At 44.2% G+C, this 16690-nt stretch overlaps 1 protein-coding gene across 1 annotated transcript; it reads left to right on the forward strand.

Moving 5' to 3' along the window:
• The first annotated feature begins 3336 nt into the window (after positions 1 to 3336).
• snx33 (sorting nexin 33) lies at positions 3337 to 14789 on the forward strand. Its single transcript, XM_007908723.2, has 2 exons — positions 3337 to 4857; positions 12512 to 14789. The coding sequence occupies exons 1-2, from the start codon at positions 3402 to 3404 to the stop codon at positions 12763 to 12765; spliced, it is 1710 nt and encodes a 569-aa protein (XP_007906914.1). The 5' UTR covers positions 3337 to 3401; the 3' UTR covers positions 12766 to 14789.
• Positions 14790 to 16690: the final 1901 nt, after the last annotated feature.

Here is a 16690-nt window from a genome sequence, read left to right on the forward strand (position 1 = left end):
CTGTGAAGGGCTTTGAGACGTCTAGAAGACATGAAATCGCTATATAAAATGCAAGGATTATTATCTCACGGAGCCAATACGGAACCTCGGCGTCCTGTTCAACCCTCAACTGTTCTTCATACCCCACATCCATGCCATGTCCCGCTCTGCCTTCCCCCACCTCCCCAACATTGTTCGGCTCCACCACCGTCTCACACCGCTGGCTGTTGAGACCCTCATACACACATGCATAACATCCAGGCTTGACTACACATACTCCCTGCTTGTCATCCTCCCCAACTCCTCCCTCCATAGACTGCAGATCATCCAGAACTCTGCAGCTCGTGTCCTCTCCCGCAACAGGCTCCATAACCCGATCACTCCCACCCTCGCCCGATTCCATTGGCTTCCCATCATACAGAGGATATAGGTCAAATTCCTGGTCCTCACTTTCGAAGCCCTCCATGGCCTTGATCCCCCCTTACCTCTGCAACCTCCTAACCTCCCTACGCTCAGTGGGCTCTGGCCTGCTTCACTTCCCTCAGCTGGCCCGCCCCATTATTGGCAGGATGGCCTTCAGCCACCTTGTCCCCACCCTCAGGAATTACATCCTGCAGTGCCTCCGCCTGACTCCCTCCCTTGCCTCCTTCAAGACCTGTCTCAAGACCCTCCTCATCGACCGTGCCTTCAGTCTCCCTCCTTCCCCCCTGCCCTCCATCCTCCCCGATCCCAACCCCCAGCCCGGGTCCGAAACATTGATTGTCCAGGGCCTTGGGATGTCCTCCTGACATGAAAGCGGCTATACAAATGTAATTTTGTTGTTGTTCATCTGGTCTCAGACTGATATCCTCAATAAAAAAAATTCAGTGAATATGAAATAGCAGATTATTGAGAATCAAATGGGTAAAACAATACAGAAATGAATGTGACCTGTCCTCCTCATAAAGGGTAGATCTATTGGTGAAAGCCTGGCTTGGTTGGTAGCTTTCTCGCCTCTGAGTTAGAATGCTCTGAGCATATCACCCCCATCCTCAATAAATGAGAATTGATTCTCACTAATGTAGATCATCCTCATCAGGCTCCACTCCGTCCATATCCTCCAGCAGATTGGCTTTAAGAGCCTCGCTGTAATTTTCAAATGCCTCCATGTCCTTGCCTATCCTATTTCTGTGATCTCCTGTAGTCTCTCCTGCTTCCCTGCATTCCATCTATTACACCAAAGGTATCACTTTGGATCAGTTGGTAGCACAGTCACATCACATCATTGAGATATCTCAAAGTGCTTCACAGGATATACTGTAAAATGGATTGACCTTATTTTGTGAACAAACGCGGCATCCAATTTGCCCACAGCAATGTCCCACAGACACAAAATAATATATAATTATTTGATAATAGTACTGATACTCCCTCCGTACATTTGATAGAGGGCCTATAATATCAAGAACATCTGAAAGCACTCAGTAAAGTGACAGTTTGTTTGTAGGTAAATATTATTCAATGTGTATAGCCCAAGTACTAATTATTTTTCAACACTAAGCTTTTACTCATCCTTCAATATGCAACACTGAAGTAGCTTGTAATTTCAGCTATCTATCCCTCTCACAGTCTGAAAATCAGCTCATGGCCTGAAAATCAGCTCTCCTGCAATCGGTTGCATTAATTGTATTAGCATTTGTTCTAGCTTCTGTCACACGGTATAAATAATAAAATAAAAATAATAAAATAAAATGATGAATGCAGGTTCTGATCTGCTGCAGCCTTCAAATATTCCAGCATCTCAGCCTACGTTTTAAGTCTCATGTTTGATGTGCTTGACACTGGTCAACTAATCTCGCCCTTTGTTTGTGCATTTTATTTCTGAACACAAAATTAGACCCTTCCTTCTCCACAATGCTCTCTTGCACAGCTCAAGCCATGGAAACTGAACACAACTTTCAATATTCTTGAACTTTAGCTGTCTCCTCTGCTTCCCCAACGTGTTCTCCCCAGCTTTATTATCCCCTCTTCTTCCCTCTTCACTTGCGTTATTTATTCCTAAACTCCAACCTAATAGCATTTCGCAATGTATTCAAATAGATCAACTTCCTGTCGATGTGACCATCCCAATTTCCCTGCCCTCTCACAGATGCTAATTGATCCATGGATTTCCAATATTGTGTTTATAATTTAGAGTATGAATAGATAATAAAACAGGTTGTGGTTGTAAAATGTTATGCTAAATGTGTAGGTCATTTTATGCCCAAATCTGAGATGTCCTGCAGCTCAGTGGTGAGCGCACTCGCTTTGCAAGCGAGAGACTTGAGTTCAATTCCAGGCAGAGGGCGAAACCTTGGGCAAGTTTCCTTACTCCACACAGAGCCTAATAATAATCCCTCCAAAACCAAAAAACAATAATAAATTGGTCATATTCAATCCACGACTGTTTTGTGGGACACTGCTGTGCGCAATTGGGCTGCCGCGTTCGCCCACAAACATACAGTCAATTCACTTGACAGTGTGTTCTGTGAAGCGCTTTGGGACGTCCTCCCCGACGTGAAAAGCGCTATATCAAATGCAAGGATTATTATGATGATGATGATGATGTCTAACTGAATGCACAGAGATGTTCTGTTCGCAGGTTGACCAGGACGACTGCCATCGCCCGAATGTGGGCGAGCGATCCCTGGGTCCAGACGTCGGGAACAACTCTCTGGTGGTTCGGCTGTTTACCGGGGGGGGGGGGGGGGGGGGTCGGGGGGCGACGCCGAAACCGATGCCATGGAAATCGTTGCAAACCCCGTGGGAATGTCGGGGGCCGTGGGTCCGGGCCGTGTGGAGCGGAGTGCCAGCCTGGGGTGCAGGACCTAGAGGGCAGTCGAGAACTTCGTTTGGAAAGCAGAAAAGTTTTTTTCTCTCTCTCTCTCTCTCTCTCTCTCTCGGTGGCGCCTCTCAAACTCGGAGCTCTCATCATCATCACAACAAAGAAGACTGTGGGAAGAGAGAGAGAGAGGGGGGGAGAGAGAGAGAGGGGGAGAGAGTGGGGTTGGAGGTGACTGTTTGCGGCCATCGCTTCTCAGCAACAGTTCGGGCAGAGACTCTGGTGGAGGGCGGAGGAATGCTCGGGGAGGTCTCCCCGCACTGATCCGCCGCCTCACCCCCCCCCCCCCCCCCCCCCCCCCCTCCCCAGCACTTTATCCGGGGCCAGGACTCGGGGAAATGGAGACGGCGGCCAGAGCCGGACTGTAACCGGACAGAGAGAGAGAGAGAGAGGGAGAGAGGGAGAGAGAGAGAGCTCCCGCACCTTACAAACCCAGTAAAGGTCCCAACCTGCGGGGAGGAGGAGAAGGAGAAGAAGGAGAAGGAGAAGGAGTGGTGGTGGTGGTGGGGAAATCCCCCCCCCCAAAAAAAAAAAAGTTGTCCCTGATCCCGGCGCACACACCATGGCTTCCATTAAGGCCAAAGCCCTGTACAGCTTCCAGAGCGAGAACCCCGAGGAGATCAGTATCCTGGAGCACGAGCAGCTGCTGGTGTTCAACGAGACGTCGCTGGACGGGTGGCTGGAGGGGCAGAACAGCCGCGGGCACCGGGGGCTCTTCCCGGCCTCTTACGTGGAGATCCTCAAGACCAGCGCCTCCTCCTCTTTGTCCTCCTACACCGACTGCAGCCCGGCCGGGTCCCCGGGGAGCCCCGGCGCCTTCTTCGCCCCGGGCCCCGACCACCAGAGCAGCTACGACGACGACGACTACGACGACGACTGGGACGACTGGGACGACAGCTCGACCGTGGTGGACGAGCCCCCGGCGACGGGCGGCACCAACGGGCACAACCACCGCGTCCACCAGTACCCGCCCCCCACCGGCCCCCCATCGCCTCACTCCGGGGTCAGCCACCGGCACAGGCCGTCGGTGGAGCGCCAGGACAGCGCCGCCGGCAGCAGACTGACCGCCAAGGGCAGCGTCGTGGGGAAGAACTTCAACCGCTTCTCGAGTTTCGTCCGGTCCGGGGGAGAGGCTTTCATCCTCGGGGAGGTGCCCACGGTGTTCAAGAGCACCGAGACGTACGGGGTTCAGATGGGTCCCAACGGGCCCCAGTGGTCCAACAGCCCCCACCCGTTCACCTGCACCATCGAGGACCCCACCAGACAGACCAAGTTCAAGGGCATCAAGAGCTACATCTCCTACAAGCTGACCCCCAGCCACACCGACCGGACCGTGTTCCGCCGCTACAAGCACTTCGACTGGTTGCACAACCGGCTGCTGCACAAGTTCTCGGTCATCTCGGTGCCCCACCTGCCGGAGAAGCAGGCCACCGGCCGGTTCGAAGACGACTTCATCGAGAAGCGGAAGAGACGGTTGATCCTGTGGATGGACCACATGACGAGCCACCCGGTGCTTTCTCAGTACGAAGGCTTTCAGCATTTCCTGACCTGCACGGACGAGAGGGCTTGGAAACAGGGCAAACGGCGGACCGAGAAGGACGAGCTGGTCAGCGCCAACTTCTTTCTGACCATTCGGATCCCGCAGGAGCACCAGGATCTCCAGGACGTGGAGGACAGGGTGGACCTGTTCAAAGCCTTCTCCAAGAGGTTGGACGACAGCGTCCTACAGTTGAGCAACGTCGCCGCCGATCTCTGCAGGAAACACCTCGGAGGCTTCCGAAAGGAATTTCAGAAATTGGGAATCGCGTTCAATTCGATCAGTCAGGCGTTCGAGATGGATCAACCGCACCTGTCGGTGCCCCTGAACAAGGCCATTTCAAACACGGGGAGGACGTACGAAGCCATCGGGGAGATGTTTGCAGACCAGCCCAAGAATGACCTGTTCCGGATGCTGGATACCCTCTCCCTTTACCAAGGACTGCTGTCCAATTACCCGGACATCATTCACGTTCAGAAAGGTACGTTCCTGCAACAGTTACAGCAAATGTTTTGCTTTGATCATTGAAGGGAGGGAGGGAGGGAGGGGAGGGGAGGGGGGGGGGTTCAGGTTTAAGCTGTTGCATTTACATTTGCCCAAATGAAATGGACCAACTGTGGGTCAAGCGTTGTAACCACGAGAGAGAGAGAGAGAGAGAGAGCACCTCATCAAAGGCATAGCTGATCCATTCTGTCGGCTTCAAACTTTTAAGCAGAAAAGAAAAAAAACGATTGTATTGTCCAAACCTCAATTCCCTTTCCTGTCAATGGATCAATGCGCATCATGTGCACACTTCACACATACTGGTTTGGGGACACAGCCAAAATACAGCACGTGCACCAGTAACCCGTGTTGAGCCTGTTCTTAAAAAAAACAGGGAAACTGTTTTAATCAACTGGAACACTAAAAAGGACGATTACTCTATGGCCTGATCAGTGTATCACACCGTGGAGGAAAGGGGCAGTTGCTCTTTACATTAAATGGGAGGTGTACAGGTCAAAAGTGGGGAGATGTTTGGGCTGAAAGGTGCATTATATGGGGGAATCCTGTACAAAACTATTGGTACATTATAGAGGGCCGCTTTACGCACTGAAAGGTACATTACACAAGGGGCAAGAGTTATAGAACAAGAGTTACACGAGGAAACAGTATCGGCTGAAGCATTGAGTCTTGGTGCTGAGCAGTGCTCCACTCACTGTTCCCATGTTCCTCCCAGTAGATCCCAGAGTTGGAATGACTTTTCAAAACAACCTGGTTTGGATTTCCAATAATAATGGAACATGTTGAAAAGGGGTAATTTTATTACAAGCAGATCAGAAGGCTATGAGTTATGAAAACCCATTATCATCAATGCCGTAAACGTGGAGAAAAAACAGAAATAAAGGAAATTCATAGACTAATAAAACCCAGTCTGTAACCATTAGATTGAAATGAATAGGATAGGTGCAGACTGGGTTTTATTAATTTATGAATACAAATAGTTAGCAGATTATTCTCTAGGGAAACGATTTGACTGTGTTTCTTTTGCAGAAGCCCCAAGGATATATTACACAGTTTGTTTGTATAGGGTTCATTCAGAATGGAGGAGTGACTAAAATGAGTGCTCACGAAACTGCTTTTCAGACCTGTATGAAGAGAGCAGTGAAAAGCTGTCATTCTTAAAACTTCTGGGTAAACCTGTTGGTTGGCTGGATTGTAAAATTTCTGACATCAAAATTCTGACATTATTTCCGTATCAACAACAACAACAACAAGATTCCATTTATAGAGCGCCTTTCACGTCGGGAGGACGCCCCAAGGCGCTGAAAGTTGTTGTATCAGTTGTTGAAGGTTATTTTGTAAAGAGAAGCCTTTGTTATTCTGGCATGGAGAGGGAAGTCCTCAATACCCTGTGAAATTAAGGATGGGGATCCCTGAAGGTAAAATGGTCTATTGCAGCATCCAGTTTCTTAGAATAATGGTAGGAATGTGTTTGCAAGTACAAGCTCTGCTGTGAAAACAGCTCCACAAGGGCTCACAAGACCAGCGTTGACCAGTGCTCCCACTGAGAGTAACAATGATCACAACAGCGCTTCTGCTGTCAAAATAAGAAATGTTTTTGTAAGTGCATAAAATACTGACAGGTGTCAGCTCGGCTCAGTTGGTAGCACTGTCACCTTTGAGTCAGTAGGTACCGGATTCAAGACACATACCACCTACATATCAAAGCGGCAAAAAATTAAAATGAACTGAGAGATGAAGTGATAAGGGAAAAAAATGCAGTTTTACTTTGTTTGCTGTTCCTCCTCCTCTGATTTTATCCACATAAATGTAACCGTGATGCAATAACTGGGGAAACAACATTGTTATATTGCTGAAAGCATGATGGATCCTGCATTACTCTGCTAAGTCATGTGATGTGATCGAGAATCATCATGCTGCCAATGGTTTAACAGATGCAATGCACATGAGGAATTCTGATTTTTCGTAACTTATGAGGGCAAAGATCAAGCAATTTACTCCCATGATATGAAGCCACGTTGACACTCAGAAATGTAAAAACTAAATTTTTCTGCACAGAAAGGGCTTTCAATCCTTTGCGTCTGCTATGAAGCTATCCATAGTGTCTACAACTTCACGTCCAGTAACAGAGAAGTGTTACTGCTCTAAAACAATCATTATGTATGATTATAATAATCCTTGCATTTGATATAGTGCTTTTCACAACTTCTAGACATCTCAAAGCGCTTCACAGGATATGCTGTAAAGTGAATTGACTGTATATTTGTGGGCGAAACGCAGCAGCCAATTGTGCACAGCAGTGTCCCACAAACAGTCGTGGATTGAAAATCCACAAAACAAGGTCAGCTAAGGAAAGGACAGTCCTTTACTGAGAATCTATGGCCTTCCTGTATACACTGTGTTTCTAGGAATAATGCTCTTGCATGTTTGTATCAAGAGACATTTCTCTGAGCGTCAAGTGAATCAAGAGCAGAAGTTCCTATCAGGAGTTAGTTCTGAGTGCCTGAGATGCTAACCTGCATGGGGGGCACGATGTAAATGCAAGTCGTTGTAGTTGTGAGCACAGTTGGTTCCCACTTCAACATACTTTTTACAACCAACATTCTCCCCTCCAGTATGGGCCAGTTGATACCTGAGGAGGGTTACTCATAGGGTCAGTTCACTCACAGCTTCTAGCCCCTTCCAGTCCCTTGGGATTTCAATCAAGCATTAGCGCTCTAAATAAAATAGCTCGCATTTAACAGAGCGTTATCACTTTAAAACATCTCACAGCACTGCACAGGTAATAACTGTCAAGGGTCAAGATTGTTTCCCATGACAAATATAGGTATCATTTTGTGATAACCATTTGGTCCACAAACAGCACAAATTAACACTCTTTCTGGAGGATTGTTAACAAGGACATCATTCTCTTTTCCAATATTGTCATGGGTTCTTGTTAACGTCACCCGATCAGATCACAAAGCAGCTTCTTTGAAATTGCACCCACCCAGCCTCAGGTCAATATTTGTTCAGTGCGGCTGATGGAATAACCTATTGTAGCTATTCTCAATTATTTGCATTCAGTCCTCACATGACTGCTGTAACCACCCCAAGGAATGAACATTGGAGTAATGATCATGGAGTATGTCTGCTCTCATCTTAACTAGTACGGATAAAGGCATGGTTCAGAGTTTTCTTTTTGAGCAATTAATCTTTTTTTTGGCCTGGTCAATTACCACCTTCTATCTACTTTTCCTTCACAAGGGTCAGTGCTCTTCGCTACACTGCCGCAAACAATTATATTTGCTCCCAGTAATATCATTGCAATGACAAGAGAGATTCAGATGAAGAAGGTCCTTTGGCACATTTGATTTCATCCTTCTAGAATACAAACCCTACCGTCCTCGTGTTATAGTGTCAAGCTATTTCGTAAAAGAGTCCAGTATTCCAGCATCAATGATCCTTCTTGATAGCCTTTCCAACTATTAATTACTCTCTAGGTAAATAATAATAATAATAATCCGTGCCTTTGATATAGCACCTTATCACATCGTCGAGATGTCTCAAAACGCTTCTTCACAGGATATACTCTACTGTAAAGTGGATTGACTGTATTTTATGAGCGAAACTCGGCAGTCAGTTTGCACACAATAATATCCCACAAACAGCCATAGAGTGAGTGACCAATTATATTTGGGGGGTTGTTGGCCACGTGAAACTCCCTTTTCTTTTTGAATAGTGCCATGGGATCTTTAATGTCCACCTGAACAGGCAGACAGGACCTCGGTTTAATGTCTCATCCAAAGGAAAAACTTCCTGGTGTCTATCCTGAAATTACCCTTTGCAACCCTGAATCTGTGCCCCCTTTTGTTGCCTTCATGCATCGGAAAGTATTTTTCTAAGTTTACTTTCTCAATTCCAATTAAAATCTTATATAACTCTATAAGATTTCCTCTGAAACATTTATTTTCAAGACTTGAAGAGCCCTAGCGGGTTTAATTATTCCTCATAGCTCATTCCTCTAGTACTGGGGATCACCTTTGTTGCTCTCCTCTGCACTGCCTTCATGGATCTGTATTGCCTCCTGGCCAGAGTACCGTGAAGCTCAAGCATAACTTCTGGGAATCTGAACTCAACCATTTTGGCTGAGAACTCAATTGATTTGGCAAGTGGTGACATTTGGTACCCCCAATTGTGTCCATCAGATCAGTAAAGTATGGACATAAGGTTTACAGAGAATAATGGGACAGGTACAAATCAGAACCAGTGTGGACATCAATCAGGATAGGATTGGATCTTGTCCCCGTTCAGCAGCAGCAGTCATGTCATTTAGATGTGAGTAACACAATTAGTGTTTACAGTATTAACCAGCATAACTGGTTAGGAAGATTGCACTTTCAAACCGAAGTTTCAAAATCAAGTTCTGCCAGGTTCCCGTACCAGGGAGAGTGGATGTGCGGATCTCCCATCTCCTCTTGTCTGGCATCCTCCCGGAAGGGAGGATATTGAAACATACAGATAACTTAATCAACAAACAACTTATGCTCCACTTTAGGGAGGGTAGGGTGGCATTGCTTTGCCCTTACATGCCAAGCTAGATTGTGGTACCAATGAGTCTATTGCTGGAAAGTTTGAGAATAGCGCACCTTGAACCAACCTCTGTTTCCCCTTCCAACAAAGAATCAGCACCTTGCTGCACAGTACCTGTATGATAAGTAGTTACTTGAGTGGAGGAACACGTGTGACACTGATGTCCAGCTGCTGTGTGTTGTAAGCTGTGCAATGGTTTGACGACACACATCACATCCGCAGTAATCCACATGTTCTTGCACTTCACCGAAACAGGCAATCCGTTTCAATGTGTTTTTTCCCCGAAAATATTGGTAACTTTTTTGTGTACCAATGCCTCACAGTTTGCACCAAGATAAAGTTTGCAACAATCTTAACAGTTTGCCAGAGTCTATGTGTGTGAGTGAGAGATCATGGAAATTTTATGGGGCATTAAAGTTGGTTGAAAGTCTCTGCAATATTTACAATTCTGGCCACAATGGTTTGTGAGACATTTGCAGGTTTCACCACATGGCTATTGTACTCTTCCTTGTACTTTTTTTCATGCTGTGTCAAAGTTTCCATGAGGGCTAGACACAAGAGTTAGGCGCTTTAAAATGTCTCAAACTCTTCAAAAGATTTACTGTAAAATGTAATGACTCGGTATATGTGGAGGAATGCAGCAGCCAATTTGTACATGGCAGTATCTCACAAACAACCATGGAGTGAATGACCAATGCTTTCTGAGCAAATGGTGGTCAGGACTCTGGGAGAAATTCCCTCCTCTTTTCGAATAGTACCTTGAGATCTTTAAAGTCTACTGAACAGGCAGACGAGACCTCAGTTTTCACGTCTCATCCGAAGGACAGTACCTCCGACAATGTAGGACTCCCCCAGCACTGCATAGATTATCAGTGTAGACTGATCTGAAAGTCTCAACATGAGGTTTGAACCTATAATACTTCCGACTCAGATGCTACCAATTGAACCAGGCTGACACTTTTGGACCCAAGCTGACATCTGAATTTGTAGATTAGCAGAGAGTGAGCAAGAATGTATGTAGAGAAGGTATAAAGAAATAATGAGTCAGGATGCAGGGATAATCCTAAAAAGGTAACAGGATAAATCTAATTAGTTGTACATATTTACTCTCCAGCAACCTTGAATTTTGGGTGCAGGGAGGTGGATGAAGTTTGTCTTAAATGATAATTCTATGATAAGAAAAAACCTTGTATTTAATATAGAGCCTTATCACATCAAAACATTGCAGAATACAAGGTTGGTGAGAGAAGGTTTTAGTCCATCCCTCAGTGCAGGTTGGTGAAAGGATAGAGAAGAAGAATTTTAGTGCTGTTTCTCAAATAATAAAATTACAGTCAAACTAAGTCTGGGAACCTATCCCTCCCCTCAATGCCAACCTTGCGTTGTGTTTGGAGATTGAGCCTGAAATTCGAGTAGCTGAGGCTGCATCTGAATACTTATCGAGTTACTATCTCCTTTATTCAAATCCTTGGTTGGGTTGTAGTTGATGTCTTTTACTGCTTGTATGCGATGGATGGAAATGTAACAACAACAACTTGCATTTATATGGCGCCCTTCACGCTGGGTAACGTCCTGGAGCGCTTTGTAGCAAAAAGAGGAAAGAATTTACGGGAAAGAGCATGGAATTTATGGGGAAAGAGTGAGCAATTGACTAGGAAAGAGTCGGGGATTGATTTGAGTACATAGCCCCAGTGAGGAGTTGAATTAAGCCCAGCATAGGCTGTGTACTGTAATTTTTTATTATTTATGGTATGACTTGCAAGGAACAGTGCAATCACATGATGGACTGTAGAGTATCCAAACATCTAACTACAAACTGCCCCTAAGCAGCAGTTTTAAGTGTTAAAATTACCAATAACAGTACAGGGTTTATAATGCTGTATTTAGGATTCTTGACAAACATAGTGGCATTCATATTCCCATGCATGAAACATACCGCACATTGCTATGAAAAGACCCGAGCTGTAGAGGGTTAAAGCTGTGTCTTATATTTTAATCAGGGCCTTTAAAATGAGCAAGGTCTGTATGTATTTCATAACGACTCCAGACTAAATTTCCGCTGAGTATTAATGAGTCACTTTACCCATCTTGCGCGTTGTGCAACTGGTTGGAAAACATAATAATACCAGTGGGAATTTCCTTTGACTTTCAGTTGTACATTTCCAGAGGCATAATCTGGCTATGCAACGTTGCGGGCAGGATGTACTCAGCCTAAGCCCAACTACCCATCTATTGTCTATATTACAGGCCTCATACATTTGGGCATGAGAAAGTTGAGGGAGAATATATGTTTTAAAATTTAAATATTAACCATGTTATCAACCATCACAAAGAGAACAAATAGGTGGTGGAAGAAATAACCTTATTTTACAAAAAATCATCGAATACAACCTGTTGATGAATATTGCATCCCAGAGCTGGATAACGTAATTCGATGTGTGATATAATGTTTTAAATTATTTCCTCTCACCTCTGTGCCATGGGTTTCGATTCTAGCCATTAAATTCTCCAATTTATGACAGCTGTACCTTCGATTGAGTAACTGTGCTATTTCAGAGCCTGAAGGGCAAAAGTTTCAGACCTTCACTGGTGGTTGTGGGGAGCTTAGGAAGATTTGGAGAGGTTACCAATGGAACTTGCAGTTTCCTATAGCCTAGCAGTACAAGCTTATGATGGCTCACTTTGGTTCAGTGTGATGGCTAACTTTGCAATCACGTCAGAGCTGCAGTCAGGGAAGCAATGTTTAAGCTGTTTCCCAGGGATATAAAAAACATCCACAGTAAAAATATAAATTTGGCACTAATCCTACTCAGACTCAAGAGCAGCTGGTATTGAAAAGGAAATATTACACAGGGCAATGAGAAGTGTTCTTTTAAGTTGGGATTCCGGTTATCGTACTGTTATTGCAGCAGCGACACTTGATATAAGAGTTGTTAATACTGGTATTGGATACCAAAAGTAACCCTTATTTGAATGAGCATAAAGTGGTGGGAATGAAATTGGGGAATGTCACTCAACTCTGACTCTCAATACCGATTCATATGTGTTTCTGCTGGTAACAGGTGCCATTGCCAAGGTGAAGGACAGCCAGAGAATGAGCGACGAGGGAAAAATGGATCAGGAACAGGCAGACGGGATAAGCAAGCGCTGCCGGGTGGTTGGATTCGCTTTGCAGGCTGAGATGAATCACTTCCATGAGCGAAGGATCGTTGACTTCAAACACATGATGCAGTCTTACCTACAACAGCAGATCCTTTTCTACCAGCGGATTGGACAGCAGCTGGAGCGAACACTGAGTATGTACGACAACCTGTAGCCAAGAGCCCTATGGAACCTGGGGTTTTACACAGGGAGAATGGGAAGTTTTTCAGCCCCTGGAAAGGCACAGAGTCTCTCCCCCACCCCGTCCCCCATCCCTCTTCTAGAACCAGTAACAGATTTATTCACTACTCAGAAGGAGCAGTCATTGTACTAGCTCATTAGGGCTTTGAAATGTACTCCATGTCTAACAAACACTTGGTGCCTTTCAACATCAAATCTGCATTATATGACCCTTTGCACAGGATGCTCATGGTTTGGAACATTTTCTTTTAAGGCTATTTTTTAGAATTGCATTGTTTGCCACTGCTGTCCTCTTGCTCCGATACTTGGAACTCCTTGGTGTGAGGACATGCTCTGTAGTACCATTGGCACCTGTACAGATCTCAAGATACAGCAACTGCTAAACCACAGTCAACTTTATAGGGAACAAGGCTCTCCATCAAAAAAGCCACACGGGTTTCAAAAGCTGTTTCGTCCTTATTAGCGTTTACAGATCAGAAATGCTGACACCTCCTGCCGTGCATTCAATATAACAGAAACACTCCCATCAGTTACTCAACACCTGCTGCACACCCACGGTATGACTTCACCAGGTAACCGTAAAATGACTGGGCAAGTTAACTATAGGGACAGGAAACCTCAATATGAAGGGATGTCAAAACATATGAAAACTATAACTACAGCTCTAGTTTTATCGATAGAATGTAAACTATGCCAGAGCATTAGGTTGGGACTCAGTAGGCTAGAAATCCTTGAGATTGGGTTGGCAGTCTCAGTTCTAGAGCTTGAGCTATCACTAAGATATAGCATTGGGTTAGTGATCGCTGGGGTAGAATATTTCAGTATTGGGCAAAAACAATAGGTTTCAGTGATGTCGAACAGAATGAGAAAGTGAACAATCACAGAGAGGGGTTGGGAGTGTTGATGCAAAGTGCATATGAAATGGTGAAGAAAACTTGAGCGTGTGAAATAAGAAATGTGCAAGGGTAAAGGTTGAAATCAATCCCTTTTCTTGGATGCCTGCTAGAAAGGCTCCTGGGAATGATTTGACACTTATTTAGCCTATAGTTGTGATGTGCCAATAACCTTGCTCCTGACATTTAAGGAATACACTGCACTTTAGCTTGTATTCTTTACAACCTATCCCACTGCAATGTAACTCAGAGCTGTATACCATTTTTACCTTGTACATCGATACTCGGGGCTAAATATAAAGTATCTGCAATATTTAACATTATCAATATAACGATTGCATATTGATAACTATGTAAGTGAGCAATGTGGGTGGCATATTCTTCTCAGACTGAAAACGGTGTCACTGTGCAATGTCACCCAGGATGCTGTTGGTACTATGGATGGGCAACGTACTGATGTAATGTGTCATTATCTATGTATCGAGAAGTAATGGTGGAATTAATTTGACAACAAACTTTTCGCAATGTTGAAGAGAGAATATGTGGCATTGGAAGCACAGAAAGATGTGTGAAGAAAGGAGAGTTGAACGATTACATGATATCTTCAAGTGTCATTCCGGACTTTCAGATTTCCTGTTCTCTCCATCTCTCCTTTCCCCACAGTGAATTTTTCTAACCCCACCCCCACTTTCCAGGGTTTTTGCGGGGAGAGTTAAGCAGTGACGCACATGCATGAGACTGCTGGAAGAAGCACGACATTCAGTTTGCCGCTGCACCAGCATTTTCAAGTTCTTTCAAGACTGAACTCTAAAAGATGTTGAATATTAAGCCACCAGACACATTCCAGGCATCTTCACGCCGTCACAGATACTGCTGTACATTTAAAACTTTATGACTTGTTTTTCCTCTCTCCTCCCCCACGTGAGTGTGCCTCTCGATATTGGGGAGCTCTTAGCATCTCCTCAGTGCACAGGAATTTCATCTTTCTTTACTGCTCTGTGTCCACTGGATACTCCAGAGATGACACAGTTGCTTGAAGTCTGGGATATGAGTTTGGAAGCAGGTTTGAAAAAGGAAATAAACAATAAAAGTACAAATATTGAAATCCATTTGTTTTTTTGTAGCTATCCTGATTGGCTGCTTGCTACTGAACACTGATCCGGGTTGAGCAATTTGACCCTTGTCGATGTAACCATAATTCCACATTCAACTTAAAATTCCTGTTGCTAGGATCCAATAGAAATAAGACAACTTTGAATATATATATATATACACAGTACAGTCACTGACCAATGTGCTCTCTCTCACTCTCTCCCCCTAAATGTCATCCTTTATCTTACTGTCAGTTCCTGGTGATAAAATCATGAACTGTTAAACAGGCCATTAGGTCCATATGTGTTTTTCTCCACATGAGACATCTAATTAAACTCTACTGCTTGCCTTCCCCATGTTCCTTTCAAACAGTTATCTAATTCCATTAAGACAATTTATGAATTTTGTCTCATCAAAAAATTGTGGCAGAGAATTCCATATTTCTTGCAGGATCAAGAAATTACCCTTTAATTCTTTTTCTGATTATCTTAAATTTGTATCCACTTGTTACTGATTCAATGATCAGCGGAAATAATCTAATGCAAAATTGTTGCTGTAACATCTGAGTTTCTCTGCTCTACAACCAAGCAATTAATCCATGATACAGTCAGAATACAGTAACGTTCCAGTTTCCTTTACATAGGCTCAAATGGCCAGAGTCTAGTTAAACCCAAGAGGAATTGATGGGCTGAATAGCTTGTCTCCGTATTGGAAATTCTGAAATATTCCCAACCAACAGCTTATCCAGGATCATTAGAAGGGCTGAGTTGGGAGAGAATAGGAAGCAGCTCAGATCATCTCCTTCCCCACCTGCGGAATGTTAGATATGCTAAATATCCATTCCCCTAAACATATCAGAAGCATGGCAAATGAACATAATTTTCCTTTGCCTATTATTGTGTTTGTGTATATTAAGTAAAAGGCTAGCATTCCCTGTATGACAAATTTCAGAAATGGCACATTCCTAGGGACAGGAGAAGACAATTTGGCCCTTTTCTGCTAATTCATTAGATTCTGGTAGATTTTTAAATCCCATTTCCCAGCCTTTTCTCCATACCCCCTAATACCTACTTCCTAATTATCTAACTCCATTCTAAACTCAGGCGAGAGACCTGAGTTCAATTCCAGGCAGAGGGCGAAACCTTGGGCAAGTTTCCTTACTCCACACGCCTAATAATAATCCCTCCAAAACCAAAAACAATAATAAATTGGTCATTTTCAATCTACGACTGTTTGTGGGACATTGCTTTGCGCAATTGGCTACCCCGTTCACCCACAAATATACAGTCAATTCACTTTACAGTGTGTTCTGTGAAGCGCTTTGGGACGTCCTCCCGACGTGAAAAGCGCTATATCAAAATGCAAGGATTATTATTATTATTATTAAACATCCCAACTGATTCTCCAACTGTAATGTTATGAGGTAATGCATTCCACAGTTTCACTGTAATGTAAATGTAAATGCTGGTGCCGCTGTGAATATGCCAAACCAGAGAAGTGATATGTCAAACTGTCTCAGTAAATCATCTGTGCAAATGGGATAAATCCTATGCAATATGCATGACTCCTGTACAACACAGATAGCATCATGCACTCTATATATATCATGTTCCCTATGATGTGAATAGCACTGTAGGATCTGACATCTTTGTTCCTATCGCCTGTTTGTGTATTCTCATTTCCATAAGAAATTAGGAACCTGAAATGAAACATGGAGACTTGAAAATTCTCAGTCCTAACTCTTAAGATCATGGTCGTAAAACTTACACTTTAGCAGCAGTTTGGAAAATAAATCCAGATTAAATTTTTAAATTTTAAAAAGAAGCTGCTTTTCAAATTATGGTGAAATTTAAAATTGTTTTTAAAAAAATTGCATGATGTTAGGCAGTAGTCTTAAGTCTCAAGACTCTTGTC

The sequence above is a fragment of the Callorhinchus milii genome, unplaced genomic scaffold (assembly GCF_018977255.1).
Source record: "Callorhinchus milii isolate IMCB2004 unplaced genomic scaffold, IMCB_Cmil_1.0 Scaffold22, whole genome shotgun sequence".
Lineage (NCBI taxonomy): Eukaryota > Metazoa > Chordata > Chondrichthyes > Chimaeriformes > Callorhinchidae > Callorhinchus > Callorhinchus milii.